This window comes from Staurois parvus, unplaced genomic scaffold (assembly GCF_062004578.1).
Source record: "Staurois parvus isolate SC_StPar_1 unplaced genomic scaffold, SC_StPar_1.0 ptg000235l, whole genome shotgun sequence".
NCBI lineage: Eukaryota > Metazoa > Chordata > Amphibia > Anura > Ranidae > Staurois > Staurois parvus.
The window spans coordinates 2,626,196-2,642,560 of record NW_028318031.1 but is presented as its reverse complement, the minus strand read 5'-3'; the positions used below and the strand labels follow the sequence as shown (position 1 = coordinate 2,642,560).

The following is a 16,365-nucleotide window of genomic DNA, read 5'->3' as shown; positions in this document are numbered from 1 at the left end:
TGCCCAGCATGTGTCACTGACTGTGGGTCCCGTTTGATGAAGATTCTCCACTTCAGTTCCAGCCCAGTACCCTCCCTTCCCCTACCTTCAACTGTGTGCTTTGGATTTCCTTTGCAGAAACTGTTGGCTTTACTCTAATGATGGCTATACAACAATAGAATATAATTCAAAATTGTTCATTTTAAGAACATTTGTTCTATTTTCTCATCATTAGTGGGGTTAAATTGACAGTGACTGGAAACTTTGAAGGCACAGGTTGGAAAATGTATCTTGAACGAATAACCAACAGTGTATATGGTTTTTGTTTAGTAAAGTCCAGGTGTGCAGCATTTCTGAGCTGGTTCCGCAGAGCATTTATCAGTCTCCATCAACTCTTCAGTCTTGTCACCTCATTCCCAGTGACAATGTTCCATATGTTACTATTGGATACAGGAAATACACTTCTCCATAGCTCCATACTTGTTCTGGGGCTCACTTCTCATAGGCCTCCCTCTCCATAGGCTATCCCCTCTTCAGTCTATCATGAATGCTGCTGCCAGGATCATCTACCTTACCAACCGCTCAGTGTCTCCCACCCCTCTGCCAATCCCTCCACTGGCTTCCCATCGCTTAGCTAATTAAATTCAAAATACTAACTACAACATACGAAGCGATGCACAACTCTGCTCGAGCTACATTTCCAATTTTGTCTCAAAGTATCACCCAAACTTTCCTCTCCGTTCCTCTCATGATCTCCTGCTCTCAAGCTCTCTTGTCTCCTCCTCCCATGCTTGTCTCCAGGATTTAGCCAGAGCCTCTCCCATCCTCTGGAAGTCTCTACCACAATCTGTCTGGCTATCACCTACTCTGGCTGCCTTTAGACAATTGCTGAAAACTCATCTCTTCAAGGAAGCATATCACGCCTCCGAACAGACATTTATCACTTTCATCAGCTCATCCCCCACAGTTATAATCTTTTGTACCACTTGCCCCACCCTATTAAATTGTAAGCTTTTAGGAGTAGGGCCATCATAATCCTTGTTTTTATGGTATTGTGGCTGTATTGTCTCCTTTTATTTTGTGAAGCACTGCACAAACTGGTGGTGCTATATAAGTCCTGTATAATAATAATAAAAATAAAGTCTATAAAAGAGTCTTTTTCAATGGCAATAACCCACACAAGGTAGTAATAATCCATAAGAAGGGTCCATATAAGTCATACTCCTCAGGGAACCCTGACTAGGCCCCCATCCGCCCCCATAGCTCCCACACCAACAGCATAACAGCTATATTTTTGCAGTCTTTCCCCTAGCTAACCTTCTCAAGGCGTTAACATACATACATATATATATATATATATATATATATATATATATATATATATACAGTGGGAATCGAAAGTTTGGGCACCCCTGCTAAACATTTGTATTAATGTGCATAAAGAAGCCAAGGAAAGATGGAAAAATCTCCAAAAGGCATCAAATTACAGATTAGACATTCTTATAATATGTCAACAAAAGTTAGATTTTATTTCCATCATTTACACTTTCAAAATAACAGAAAACAAAAAAATGGTGTCTGCAAAAGTTTAGGCACCCTGCAGAATTTATAGCATGCACTGCCCCCTTTGCAAAGCTGAGACCTGCCAGTGTCATGGATTGTTCTCAATCATCGTGTGGGAAGACCAGGTGATGTCAATCTCAAAGGTTTTAAATGCCCAGACTCAGCTGACCTTGCCCCAACAATCAGCACCATGGGTTCTTCTAAGCAGTTGTCTAGAAAACTGAAACTGAAAATAGCTGACACTCACAAAGTTGGAGAAGGCTATAAGAAGATAGCAAAGCGTTTTCAGATGTCAATATCCTCTGTTCGGAATGTAATTAAGAAATGGCAGTCATCAGGAACAGTGGAAGTGAAAGCAACATCTGGAAGACCAAGAAAAATATCAGACAGAACAGCTCGCAGGATTGTGAGAAAAACAATTCAAAACCCACGTTTGACTGCACGATCCCTCCAGAAAGATCTGGCAGACGCTGGAGTTGTGGTACATTATTCCACTATAAAGAGATACTTGTACAAATATGGTCTTCATGGAAGAGTCATCAGAAGAAAACCTCTTCTACATCCTCACCACAAAAATCATCGTTTGAACTTTGCAAATGAACATATAGACAAGCCTGATGCATTTTGGAAACAAGTTCTGTGGACCGATGAGGTTAAAATTGAACTTTTTGGCCAGAATGAGCAAAGGTACGTTTGGAAAAGAAGGGGCACAGAATTTAATGAAAAGAACCTCTGTCCAACTGTTAAGCATGGGGTTGGATTAATCATGCATTGGGGTTGTGTTGCAGCCAGTGGCACAGGGAACATCTCACGAGTAGATGGAAAAATGGATTCAATAAAATTTCAGCAAATTTTGGATGGTAACTTGATGCCATCTGTGAAAAAGCTGAAGTTAAAGAGAGGATGGCTTCTACAAATGGATAATGATCCTAAACACACCTTGAAATCCACGGGGGATTACATCAAGAGGCGTAAACTGAAGGTTTTGCCATGGCCTTCACAATCTCCTGACCTCAACATAATTGAAAATCTATGGATAGACCTTAAAAGAGCAGTGCGTGACAGACAGCCCAGAAATCTCAAAGAACTGGAAGACTTTTGTAAGGAAGAATGGGCAAAGATACCTCAAACAAGAATTGAAAGACTCTTGGCTGGCTACAAAAAGCGTTTACAAGCTGTGATACTTGCCAAAGGGGGCAGTACAAGATATTAACTCTGCAGGGTGCCCAAACTTTTGCAGACGCCATTTTTTTGTTTTCTGTTATTTTGAAAGTGTAAATGATGGAAATAAAATCTAACTTTTGTTGACATGTTATAAGAATGTCTAATCTGTAATTTGATGCCTTTTGGAGATTTTTCCATCTTTCCTTGGCTTCTTTATGCACATTAATACAAATTTTTAGCTGGGGTGCCCAAACTTTTCGATCCCCACTGTATATATATATATGATATGACTTGTAGGGGTCGGTAACCTTCTTAAAAAAATCTGAAAAACCTGGCCAGCACCGTTACCCCTTCCTTCTCAGGAACCACCAGTTCACAGGTCAGCTAAGGACACAGTGTAATACTTCCTTAAGGTATGGAACTTGTTTTGCTGCTATTCTGTACGATTCTTCTAAATGTTTATTTTTTGTATTCTGTGAACCAAACTATTACTTGATTTAAAAAAGTGGTTCTAAAGTTAAAACTATTTTTACCTTAATGCATACCCTGTTTTACCACTTGCCCAAGCCCCCAAAAATTTACTTAGCCCTCTATTGCTCCAACACTCTGCCCTCCTGCATCTTTTATCTCTTCACTCCCTGCTCTCAGAGCCTTCACTGAAAGCAGTGGGAGACATTGGTTTCGCTGGATTTGATTTGCTCGGCTAGGCAACACGCATTTCCCAGACACACTGGAATACAAGGACAACTCTTGAGTTTGTTTTTGTGATTTTTTTTTTTTAAAGGGGTTAAAAACTTGAATGGGGGAATATGGGATGCCAGAGGAACTGCAGAATTTGAAGACAAACTCCTTAGCAACTATGTACAAAAATGTGGATAGCAACAGTCTTTCCTTGAAGAGCACCAAAGGCACTTTGATGTACTGCCTCAAACCCCGGATGATTCCTCCTTCTCACCCAGCTGCCTGAGGGTATCCCTGGGCAAGGGTGCCCATGAGCTGTTGATTTAGAACAGTCCCAGCTGAGAAACGAATTGGGTATTGCACCTGACTGCCCTCTCCCCTTATCCAGCCCAGGGGGTGTAAGAGTACTCACACTGTCCTATCCTGTTAGCTTGGTGGCTGCCTACAGGCCTTATGCTGGACTGGCTCCTTCCCTATTACACAGGTTTTCTTCCCGGGGGGATGTTGAGGCAGTGGAGATCCTCTTTTCCAGCAACCTGCTGGTAGGTGGACTCTCCTCCCTGAGGCCCCCTTCCAGGCTCCACACTCCAGCCTTCCTCAATCTATCTTCCATCCGACATTGCTCCTGTTGCACAGGATCTGCCACTTTTAAGGGTAGCCTTGGTCACCATGTTTAGACTTCTCCTCCAGAAAGCTCTCAGGATTCTGGAGAGGCTTCAGAAGCCCTGACCTGTTAGAGCCTCTCAGCCTATCCTAAGGTAACCTCACTACCTCACTCCCCAGGCTGATATGTCTCTATATAAAAAAAACTAACCTAGAGGGCATTGCATCTATATTTTTAAGTATCTCAGATCCTTATGAAAATGTAGTAAATTGTTCCCTGGAATAAAATCCATCAAAAACTAAAATGGCATCATTAAATCAAGTGATCTATCTTACAGAAGAAAGTTAGTTGTCCATATTCACGTGGCTTCGAAAAGTTTGGTTTATTCTCATTCAATCAAAAATGCCACTAGCTTTTCAAATATGTAATTCACACATTCACTTGTAGCACCCTTCAAGATAGGCACTAGGTTTAGATTTAGTTTGTATTTTGATAGGTAAATTTAGTTGTTACACTGTAGACAGTATGGTTGTAATTGTTGTTAGGTAAAAGCATAGCCTGCACATTGTAATCTGTGTTGCTGTGTTCTGCTAGTTAGGTCTGCTTAGTGTGATCAGCTGCAGCCAGGCTGATAGCTCCCTCTGCATCCAGAATGCATGGGAAGCTTCTGGATAACAGGTGTGGAGCTATGCAGATGGAATTCTGAATATTGGTACAGCCCTGGCCTATACCAAAGAGAAAAGCTCTGATAGCATGCTGAGTAACTGTATATATTTAGTGAACATACTGAGTTCAAGCTCTTTCCTGTATAGGATTGTTCCAGTCTGGGAGAGGGCACATTGCCCTCCCAGGCAACTACTGGGTAACCTAAGGGCCTGAATGCCGAGACCTGGGTTTAACTGAGGGGCCGAATACTGGAGCTCTGATATCACAGAGGAAGGCAACATCTGCAAATGGGCCTTGTGAGTAAAGACACCCCTAAAGGAACTTAGAGACTGTGTACTATTTACCCCCTCTGGTGCTAGGAGTCAGCTGCGGGTCGAGACTAAAGGGGACACCGGCTGGTGTTCCAAAGAGCTTTGTCCACTTAATTCTCTATCTAAAAGGATTCTGCTCACGTTACTACTACTACCATTACTACTACTACCTTAATGCTGAAATCTACAGTTTGCTTCAAGCACATAATTTGTCAAAGCTGATCCAAAAGAATATTTAAAGTCCTCAACTGTACAAAGTTTCTGTTTTGGAGTACCCCACCTAATTCCCCTATCCAAGTTCTCCAAAAATAACAACACCCCTAGACAGGTCCTTGAAGAAACTTGTGAGTGAACCTATGTGCCTGGCTGTGGGAGCAAAGCTCTTGGGGGAAGACCTGGACAGTATTCTTACGGCTCCTACACACTTTTACAAACAGTGGGGTACTAAGAGGGGTGCGGTCCGCATTTAGTGCAGATTTGACTAGGGGTGCTGCAGACTTGGCTGATATTTCTTTTTTGAGTTGCATGACTCTGCATCGCCATCTCTCCCGCTGCAGTGCCATGCAATTTAAATGAAGAAATGTAAGCAGAGTCTGCAAATGCTACTTCACTGAAAGCTCACAGTGTGAAGAAGTGTCCTCCCCTCTCCGCTAATATTGCAGAGCCAAGAGCAGGACTTTCACTGTAAGCTCCTGCCCCGTATGGTGAGTAAGTTTAGGAAGGGGAGATACCTATACTTGTGAGCAGGGGGGGGGGATCTGTATGGGAACTGGGGGGAGGGGAAAACTGTCTATACTGAAGATTCTATATGGAGTAGGGGGGACCATCTGTACTGAGGACTCTCTATGGGAGGGGGACTGTCTGTACTGATGATTCTGTATGGAATGGGGGGGGGGGGGTTGGGCTGTGCTGGGGAAGTCGGTCTTTTCTGAAGGGGAATGTGCTGTGGGGTCAGTCTGTGCTGGACAGGGCTGAGGCTATCAATCATGGGCTGTTTGCTAGAGACATTTCTCCTGTCAATGACTCATGCAGATAGGTGAACTAGGCAGCAAACAGAAATGACACAATGCTCTGGACTGAGACATAGAGGGATATGCTTTATTTCATGTCAGAGCATTACAGCCACTTTAAACTATGCCCCTTTAAGCCCCACCCACAGGAAGTGAAATTTGACCACACCCACAATTTGGTGATTTTATTTTGGCCATTTTATTCCTTCATGCCAATTTTTTTCTTGGAGGGGGGAGGGTAGGGGGTGCAAAAAAGAATCATCATTCCTAGATGCCACATTTGCTAGGTACACCACTGGTTGCAAACACTCAGATATAGGCAATACTGTACATTTCCCTCCCAGAAATCAAAAATGTCAGTTTAAACTGGTAAAATACGTTCTTATGCCAGAAAACTCACAATCAATGGGTCACAATGGAATGATCATAGTACAAAATGGCATATAACTCATTTTTTGAAATATGTAACTTCAAGCCTTCTAGCCATGTGTATTTTACCTCTTTGTATCGATCATGATATTGGCATGATATAGGCAATACAAAGTTAAAAAAAAACAAAACACCAAGTCAGAGAAAAGAGTAGTCATCCCATTTTAAGTACATTTATGTATTTACGAATTACAAATGAACTCATTTACAAGATCAGGGTGACCCTGAATATGATAGGCTCCACAAAATGTGGCCTCTCGTAAATCACCTTAACCAGAAATTTGCACATGTGTATATGCCCCTTTAAAACATCTGCATTGATGAGTCCCTCATTAATTTTTATGGCTGCCTTGTATTCAGTTTCTCCCCAGCAAGTGTGCCAGATATGGGGTCAAAATATATAAGCTCTGGGGCAACAGGGCATACATGTAGTTTGTGGATTTACAAGGGAAAAGCAAGTCCCATAAAGCCCCCCCCCCAGATTCCCAGACTACACGGGGAGTAGTGGCAAGATAGTTTGGGATTTGATATCACCCTTTTCCTTATGGTGTACCACTTATATGTGGACAATTGTTTTTACAAGTGTGCCACTATTTAGACATTTGTACAATCTTGGAACTGGCTCATGTGGCACCGTGCGACCTAATCGCTGGGGCTTCACCCACGGCTTGTAAATACCCAACTTAGAAAAGGAGAGAAAGTATGCTTGAGAAATAAAGAATTGCACGTGGTGAAGTGGAAGGACAAATTAGATGTTTTCGTCCTGTCTTCCATTCACACAGACACGACAGTCCAAATTTGCATGGCAACTGGTGTTGAGAAGCCCCTATGTGTCCTTGACTATAACCTTAATAACATCGGAGGGGTGGACTTCAATGACCAGGTGATTATGCTGTACTTTGTTTCCCATAAAGCAAGACACTGGTACAAAAAAAAAGTGTCTGTATATTTATTTGAACTGGCTCTGTACAATGCTTTTGTACTTTACAAAGCAACTGGACAAAAGTGGATCCTTCTAAAATTTCAGGAACAGATCATTACGGCCCTTCTGTATCCAGAAGTTGTTGTGACCCAAACCCCTAACCCAGATGCACTGAACCGGATGCAGAAGAGGCATTTTCCCAATGACATTCCTGGTACCCCAACCCAAAAGTCATCCCAAAAAGATTTTGTGTCAGAAGCAGACACGTAATTAGATGTGGCGCCCACTTTTTTTTGTCCCCTCTGTCCTGGCCAACCTGGTCTCTGCCTCAAGGACTACTTCCGTTGCTACCACACACTAGTGGAGTATTAGTCTAGAGTACACATTTAGGTCTCAAAAGGTGTTAGGTAGTCAGGACACTGCCTATCGCATTTTGAAAGACCTTAAATTCAGTCTGGAAAGTTTTCAAGTTACAAAACAAGTTTAAAAATTAAATAAATAAAAAAAACTTGAAAAACTAATGTGATCAGATGATTTAAGAGCAGAGAAGACATCTAGAGTCTAATAGACCCAATATTTCTGAGATAAGAGTACCTGTCACTGCTTATTGCTATCACAGGGGATTATTTACATTCCCTGTGATAACAATAAAAGTTCAAAGGCAAACGCAAGTGTCTGTCCCGTGTCAGTATGTAAATAGCGATTGCATCATGCATGTGAGGTATTGCTGCGAACATCAGATCGAGGGCAGTAATTCTAGCACTAGACCTCCCGTGTAAATCTTAAAGTAGTAACCTGGCTTTTAAAGCATCCTCTACAGATATTAAAACTGTATGTAGTTTGTCACAGTTGCACAGGGCATCCTTAATTTTATCGCATATCATGTTTGGTATCTATTTACTCGGGGTAAGATCATCAATTGGCAAATATATTGTGTTTTTGTGCATTAAAATTCAAATAAGTGTATATTTTTCAAAGAAATTGCATTTGAAAAATCGCTGCCCAAGTACTGTGTGAGATAAAAAATTTCAGCACCCACCACTTTATTCTCTAGGGCCTTTGTTTAAAGAAAAATATATAATGTTTGGGGGTTCACAGTAATGTTCTAGCAAGAAGTACAGATTTTTTTTCATGTGAACAAAAAGTGTCAGAAAAGGCTTGGTCTTCAAGTGGTTAGAAGAGTGAGTGACGTGTGGCATAAACTTCTAATGCCAGGATAGCACAAACACAAACCCCCCCCCCCAAATGACCCATTTTTGGAAAGTAGACACCCCAAACTCTTCAAGTGGTTAGAAGAGTGAGTGACGTGTGGCATAAACTTCTAATGCCAGGATAGCACAAACACAAACCCCCCCCCCAAATGACCCATTTTTGGAAAGTAGACACCCCAAACTGCTGAGAGGCATGTTGAATCAATTGAAGAATTTATTTTTTTTACCACAAGTGTTTGGAAAACAACAAAAGAAATGTTTTCTTTTTTACACAAAGCTGTCATTTAAATGATATATTGCTCACACATGCCATTGGTTATTTGTGGATCTACACCACAAAACACTTTCTGCTACGTCTCCTAAGTATAGGGATACCACATGCGAGAGACGTTTTGGCAGTCTAGCCACACACAAGACCCCAAAATCCAATAAGCACCTTCAGGCTTTTAAAGGGCTTTATTTCCTCATTATGCTCCCTGACTACCTATCACAGTTTCGGAGGCCCTGAAAAGTCAGCATAGCACATAGTACTCCCCCCCAAATAACCCCTTTGTGGAAAGTAGACACTTCAAGGTATTTGCTAAGTGGCATGATGAGTCTTTTGCAGATCTCATTTGTTGCATCGAGTTTTTGGAAAATAAAGAAAGAAAACAAAAATATATTTTTTCTTTTTTTTTCTTTCTTTAAAACCTTGTGATAAAAAAATGAGATCTGCATGCCTCTTGTTAAATTCCTTGGGGTGTCTAGAGCTCACACTCAGTGCAGACTCAGAGTAGTAATATAATGTATTTTCTTTTTATTTAATCTAAAAAAAAACAATTAGAGATAGACAGACAGACAGATAGAATAAAGTTACAATGCAATTTGTAAAGCTATGTGGAGTACTCAGGCATAACTTATGCCACATGTGCACACCATGCTGAAGAGGTGGAACTGTGACCACCAGAGATTTAGAAATACAAGATGCCCACCATAATTGAAACTATGTAGATCATAGCAGACATGTGAAATATGGAAACTTTGGTTTTGTATGCATTCATTCATCGAAAAATTTAGTTTTGTCATATTCATTATGTTGACTTGCTTTGTTTTCGAAATTCATTTCATATCTTCGGCATTCGTTTTGTATATTCGTTTGTTCAGGTGGATTTGAAAAATTTTGCAGTTTTTCCAGAAGATTGCTATATATTTGATAAATTATCGAATCAGACAGATTTGACGTGGAAGGATTCAGTATTTTCAGACACTAGTCCAACCCACCAAGAGAAATGGCATGAGCTAATTATACTATCTACTGGCATCATGTGCATCCAAATTAATGAATGGAACTAAATTTAGATCCATTCCTTATCTGAATTATTTAATTAATTCGAAAATTTTATTAACTTCCCCATAGGCCCGAACTACTATCGCACCATGCGTCATTATCCAAATTGAATGACTGAACCAAATGCATTCGTTAATTTTGTTTTTTTTTCTATTCATTGACATTCATTACTATGTCCATCTGAAGATTTGTATACATCTGAATCTCCAAAATTGAAATTTTTGAAAAACGAAACACATGTTTAGATCATAGATGTAGATCAAAAAAAAGTCTTCTTACCTAGGGAAGCCACTACTACTGCATCGCAGGATCTGGTGATGTAAAATGCCACAGCCAATAGGGTAAAAACAATTGCATGTGTTCTCTTCATTTCTGCTCCCTACACGTTGGGATGGTAGGTATGTGCACTCTGTTCTTTTCCAGACAGGCATTATATAGATTTCCCTCCTATTAATTATGGGTACCATTATCCATGCAAAACCTCCAATTAACCTTTGGACACTAGTACATAAGTGTCTGTGTTGTAATGCTTTTCTCATTGCATTATCCTCCCAAGTTAGTGTTCAGACTTTGACACTGAACTTCATGAAGCAGCAAGAAATCTAATGTTATAGACACAGCTCAGTTAGAATCATAATGTCGATTTATTGAAAACTGATAAATGCTTTGAGACAATTATTTTTATTACAAGATACTGTAGATATTTATTCTTTTGCTGATGTAGCTTAAAGTGTTAGGTTTTAAAGTTCAATTATATGTATGCATGATCTAAGGTGTCATCACTTCAGTCACTTACAGTGTGAGTGTAGCTACCATAACTATTTTTCTCAATAAAACCATTTCAACTATGCTTCCTTCCTCAGACTTTATCAGTGCTGCCCCCCACTGATTTAGGTATTTAAACTTTTGGTTTTCTTTTTAGAGTAAGAGAGGATTCTAAACCCCACCAGTTTTTATTTTGTCCCATTGGGGACAAAACCAAAATAGAAAGTTAGAGGAAATCCCAGGGTGAATCCCTCTAACAGAGCCACAGACAGCAAGAAAAATTGACATGTTCTAATCCCTTTCCACTCTATCCAAAACTAACAAAAGGCTTGTATTCAGTTACACTTTAAGTTAATTCTTGTGGACCTTGCCTACCAGGCCTTATGTAATACTACACCTAACTCTCATCCCTTGACCATGCTGGAGATTTTAATCTCATGCTGTTAAGCAACTTAGAGTGTACCTGTAGCCAAAATGTTTCCTTTTTAGTTTTGGAGAGAGTATGAATGGTTAAAACTAATATGCTTTGCTGTCTATGTCCTGTTGGAGATTTCACTTAATTTCCTGTCCAAGAAGCACAGCAGGAGATGAGCCGATATTTCACCAAAATGAGAATTACCATCTCAGACATGTGTCATTATTGAATGATTTACCCTTGTGAGCGGGGCCTACTTGCCCTGCACACGAGGGTACCTTTTTCATGTGTACCTCACTCATCAATGACTGGGACCAGATGGGGCTTAATGATGAGCCACTGTGTGTAGTAGTAAAAAGTCCTTCTGTGCATTATGTCCCTTATCCCTACACACCTTCCTCATCATATGTCGCATTTAGGAGGAACACCACTGAACCTAAGCCCTCTCCACCTGTTCAGAGTAACTGTCGTCTCACTCCCAGTGACAGATTGGGGTCCCGTGTACATAGCATGGACCTCAGGCATGCACTTAGCTACTCCTAGTCTCCAGTACTGGGCAGCTGGGCTGTGGAACTGTATTTACAGAATTTCTAACATTAATAATGCAGGCTGCCCAGGTTCAAACCTTCCAGAGAAGTCCATTCAGCAAAGGTCCAGTATTGGTAGGTTCCTGTCACGTACCTGATGGGAGACTGAAATGACGAGGTCAGCCTCACTTGTGTCACTAGTCCTGACCCCACTGGAGTAGGAACAGAGGGAGTCTAGGACCCAGGGGAACAAGAGCGCCAGTAGTTGTTGTTTGCAGGTTTTGCTGCTGAAAACCTCGGAAGACTGATGATCCTCTGATTTTGGCACAGTAGTAGTAGGCAGAGCAGGTTTTGTAGATTTCCAGGCGTGCACCAGAGCAAGGCAGGTAGTGAGGACAAGAGACAGGAGCAATGTCATGGAATAGCCAGGGTCATCAACAGTCGGGCAGCATGGTACAGAATCAGAAGGAAAAGCCAAGGTCAGGAGCAGAGCCGAAGTCAGGAACCAGTATCAGGAGAGCAATCAGAGTCAGGTGAGGAACAAGCCAGGTCAGCAACAAAGGAACAAGCAGGACACGGGGGGAGCTGAAGACCAGTCAGCACTGAACATGAGCAGAGACACTCCTTAAATAGGCCGTCTGGTGCCAATCTTCGCCGTGCGTGTGTGCGATCACGCATTTCCGGTCACGATTCCCAGATCTGGGTAAGGCTTACATGTTGCAACAGTGCTTCCTCTAAAATCCCATGTGGAAGAAAGAGAGCTCTGAGCTCTCCTTTTGTTTTTATGTGGCTTACAGCAGGGGGCAGGACCCAGAAAGCCCAGGAAAGAGTCTAGGCACAGTTAACCCCTTCCCATCCTGGGTAGCCTGTAATGGTCTGTATAACTACACAGTGCAAAGAATACAACCGCAAAAATACATAAGAGGACTCTCAAGCACCTGCTTACACCCTCACATTAGCTCTTATATCCAAGCTTCTGCTCATGCTGGACATTTAGACAAAGCCTAAAGCTTTTGGCTGCTATTTGCAGATTTTGCAAAAGTGTTTTGTGCATTCTAAAAGTGGTACAGCATGAGCCTAATTCGAGCACAAGCTCTAAACAGGTACATGAATTTGGTGCATTCTGCTCTACTTTTAGAATATATAATGCACACTTTTGCAAAATCTGCCTGCACCAGTCTTTATGAATTCCAGGGTCTGTTTTTTGTTTTAAGAATTCTTGAAGCACATACAGTGGGGCAAAAACGTATTTAGTCAGCCACCAATTGTGGTAGTTGGTTCTCCATGTGATCAAGGTTTCTTTGCAAACTCTGCACCATGTAAGACTAGGCAGAGATTGATTGACAGATGTTCCCCAATGCAGAGGCCTCCCTTTTAGACTCCATCATTGGCTGACTGGTACTGTCACGTACCTAATTGGAGACTGAAATGACGAGGTCGGCCTCACTTGTGTCACTAGCCCTGACCCCACTGGAAGTGGAACAGAGGGTGTCTAGGGACCAGGGGGACAAGAGCGCCAGCAAATGTTGTTTGCAGCTCTTGCAGCTGGAGACCTTGAAAGACTGATGAACCTCCGATTCAGGAACAGTAGTGATATGCAGAGCTGGTATGGTAGGTCGCCAGGTGTGCACCAGAGCAAGGCAGGAAGTTGCGATGGAAGGCATAAGCAATGTCATAGGAATAGCCAGGGTCCTCAACGAGTGGACAGCGAGGCACCAAATCATAAGCAAGCCAAAGTCAGGAGCAGAACCGAGGTCAAGAACGAGTATCAAGCAGAAGAGGAAACGAGAGTCAAGTCAGGAGCAAGCTGGGTCAGCAACAAAGGAATCACATAGGAACAAGCAGGACACGGGGAGAGCTGAAGACCAGTCAGCACTTAGCATAGTCCGAGGCAATCTTTGCCATGATCGCGCATTTCTGTGTGCATGCGCACGACCAATCACTCTTCTCCGGACATTTCTGTGTGCATGCGAATTTCTATTCGCCAACCGTCTCACCGGAATTCCCTTACAAATGGTATGCACTATTATTATTACAAAGTCTTATTATTATACAGGTTTTATATTGCACCAACATTTTGTAACAGTGCTTAACAATATAAATAGACACAAAACAGTAATAATACAATGGGATACAAGAGAGTGTATTTCATCTTATATTTTGGTATTGCTTCAATTTGCTAAAAGTGTAACTAAAAGGCAAAACTTTTTTTTTTTAATTTGAATAGTTTTTTTTTTTGCCCCCCTCTCCCCTTGGGGAGATTTCCCTTCACTTCCTCTCTCATAGCCAAAACAGGAAGAGGAAATCCCTTCAAAGTGAATCTCAAAGTGTCAGCTAGTGTCCCCATTGGTAGATTTCCCCTTTATTACTATTCTTGCGTCAACTCAACACAGACAGCTATAAATACTGACAGGTGTTCTAACCCCTCTCTACTCTATCAAAAACTAAAATAAAGTTTTCCCTTCAGTTACACTTGTACTACAATATGGCAGCATGAGCAGGTTTGTAAACAACATATAAGATAAAATAAATTAACTACATAGTAGTAGAAAATTGTGCAGTTCACCTTCTTATGTTTTTCACTCAAAAAAACATGCATTAAAAAAAATTTCAACACATATTAAAATGTACATTTTAAGCCCGAAAATCAGTTAAAGAAAAACTCTGGGATAAGCAAAAAAAATCACCAATTAGTACACCCCCCCAACACACAACACTAAACCACAGGTGTCAAACTGTGGCCCTCCAGCTGTTGTGAAACTACAAGTCCCATCATGCCTCTGCCTTTGGGAGTTATGCTTGTAACTGTCAGCCTTGTACCGCCTCATGGGACTGGTAGTTCCACAACAGCTGCAGGGCCTACGTTTGACGCCAAAATAAAAATTTTTTAAGTCCTCACCATTTAGGAGAAAAGTCTAATTGAAGATACAATAAATCTGTAAATCAAAAGATAACAGCATCTGCTCTGCCAAGGAGGAGGTGTAAGCCAGGATTACATCATATCCTCTCCACTCTCTCTACAGTAAAAGGAAATTACAGTTCCCATCAACCACAGGGAATTGTAGTAAACGTGGGCAGGTACACTAGGCCTGTTGAATGTGTCTGAGAGTCTTGTTCCACTCACCACTGTAAGTAAGGCTGAGTTACATCACTGTTTCCTAGAGAAAGAACTACAGAAGGGATGTACCAAGTCCAAAGGCTGGGGGAATAGGAGGCATAGCAGCCACTAGATATGTGCGGTTTGTTTAGTGCCCAATTGAAATTTGGACAAATTTTTTGTTATCTTGAGATTTGGATGTATTCAAATTTCTGAAATATAATAGTAACGACTTTAAATGAATCCAAAATAACGAAACTAAATTTCGTCCAAAACTTGAATTAGAAAACAAGAATAAAATAAAATAGAATAGAGAATAAAGGAATAGCACGAAATGGCACAGAAAAGAAGAGAATAGAAAGGAATAGAGTAATACAGAACACAATCGTAAATAAACTATAATAGAAGAGAAAAGAGAGTAAAACAGAAAAGAATAGAAAATAAAGAAATAGAACAGAAAATAGAATAGACCATAATGGAACAGAATTAAAATAATACAATGAAATAAAACAGAAAATAAGGGAATAGAATAAAATAGAAAGAATATAACAGTCTATTGAAATTTGAATTTCGAATAGAATAAATTCAAATGCGAATAGAATACAAAGGAACAGAAAAGAAATGAATAGAGAATTAAGAAAAAAGAACAGAAAAGAATAGAATAGGATAGAAAAAAAAAGAATAGACTAAAATAGAAAGAACATAACCATCTTCCGAAATTTGAATAGAATAAATTCGAATGCCAGTTCGATACTTTTTAATTCAGTTAAAATTCAATTCAATTTGACCAAATTCGAAAATTTGAATTTAAAAGAAACAAAACAAATTTAACAAATGTATTTAAATAAATCGAAACAAAACACATTTTTTGTGTTCTGCACATGTCTAGCAGTGACTGGTCTTAGAAACAGGAATCCAAAGAGAATTACCAGTTTGATTTGAAAATGAATAGGTTATTTCAGAGCAACTACTGAATGGATCAGAAAATGGATGACATATTCAGTGAAGGCAGGAAATCAGCAACAAGGACTCGAAAAGAAGCTTCTGCCCAGAGTTCTATTTTAAATCTTTATTTGTGCAACTTTTTCATACCTAATTCAGTAGAAAGTACACCAAGCTTATTTGTAGTACAAACACAATATTCAATTTTTATTTTTTTTTGTTTAGAGGATACTACGTGACGTACATGAATAACAAATACTGTATTGTCAAGTATTAAAATTTTGTGCACCAGGAAAATGTTGAAAAATTATGGTACTCAAATAGGTGATGCTTTAAAAACTTGTACAGCTTTTCATTTTCGAAACAACCATAAACAAGGGCCCTAGAATTCTTCATCTTACTCCGGTGTGCGCAGTGACACCTAATACGCGTTTATGTACAAATGAGTCTTTGGTGCAAATGTGTGTGCGTGGCTTAGAAAGGATCCTTTAGAAAAATGTTTGTTTTTCTTATGCAATTTGGTATTATTATGTGAGTGGTTTGTTTGGTTTTTTTTTACTTAAAGCAGTATTATACCCAAAAATAAATATTTTATACATTGCAGTTTACAAATTCTTGAATGTGGTGGCTGCAGTAGGTTCCTTTACTTAGGCTTTTTTCTGTATTTTCACCGGGTGGTCTGTCCAGTAAGTCAGGTTTTTTTAAACTTCTTATAACAGACCAGGCTGTCCAGAAAAAGTGGTAGTTAGAGG

At 40.4% G+C, this 16,365-nt stretch overlaps 1 protein-coding gene across 1 annotated transcript in view; it reads right to left on the bottom strand.

The window, feature by feature from the left end:
- Positions 1-10,295, bottom strand: part of LOC149460079 (alkaline phosphatase-like) — a 98,125-nt gene extending 87,830 nt beyond the window's left edge. Inside the window, exon 1 of the mRNA XM_089680090.1 lies at positions 10,147-10,295. Coding sequence (XP_089536216.1) covers positions 10,147-10,237 — 91 coding nt within the window. The 5' untranslated portion in view covers positions 10,238-10,295. The remainder of the gene's footprint in view (positions 1-10,146) is intronic.
- Between the last annotated feature and the right edge of the window lie 6,070 nt (positions 10,296-16,365).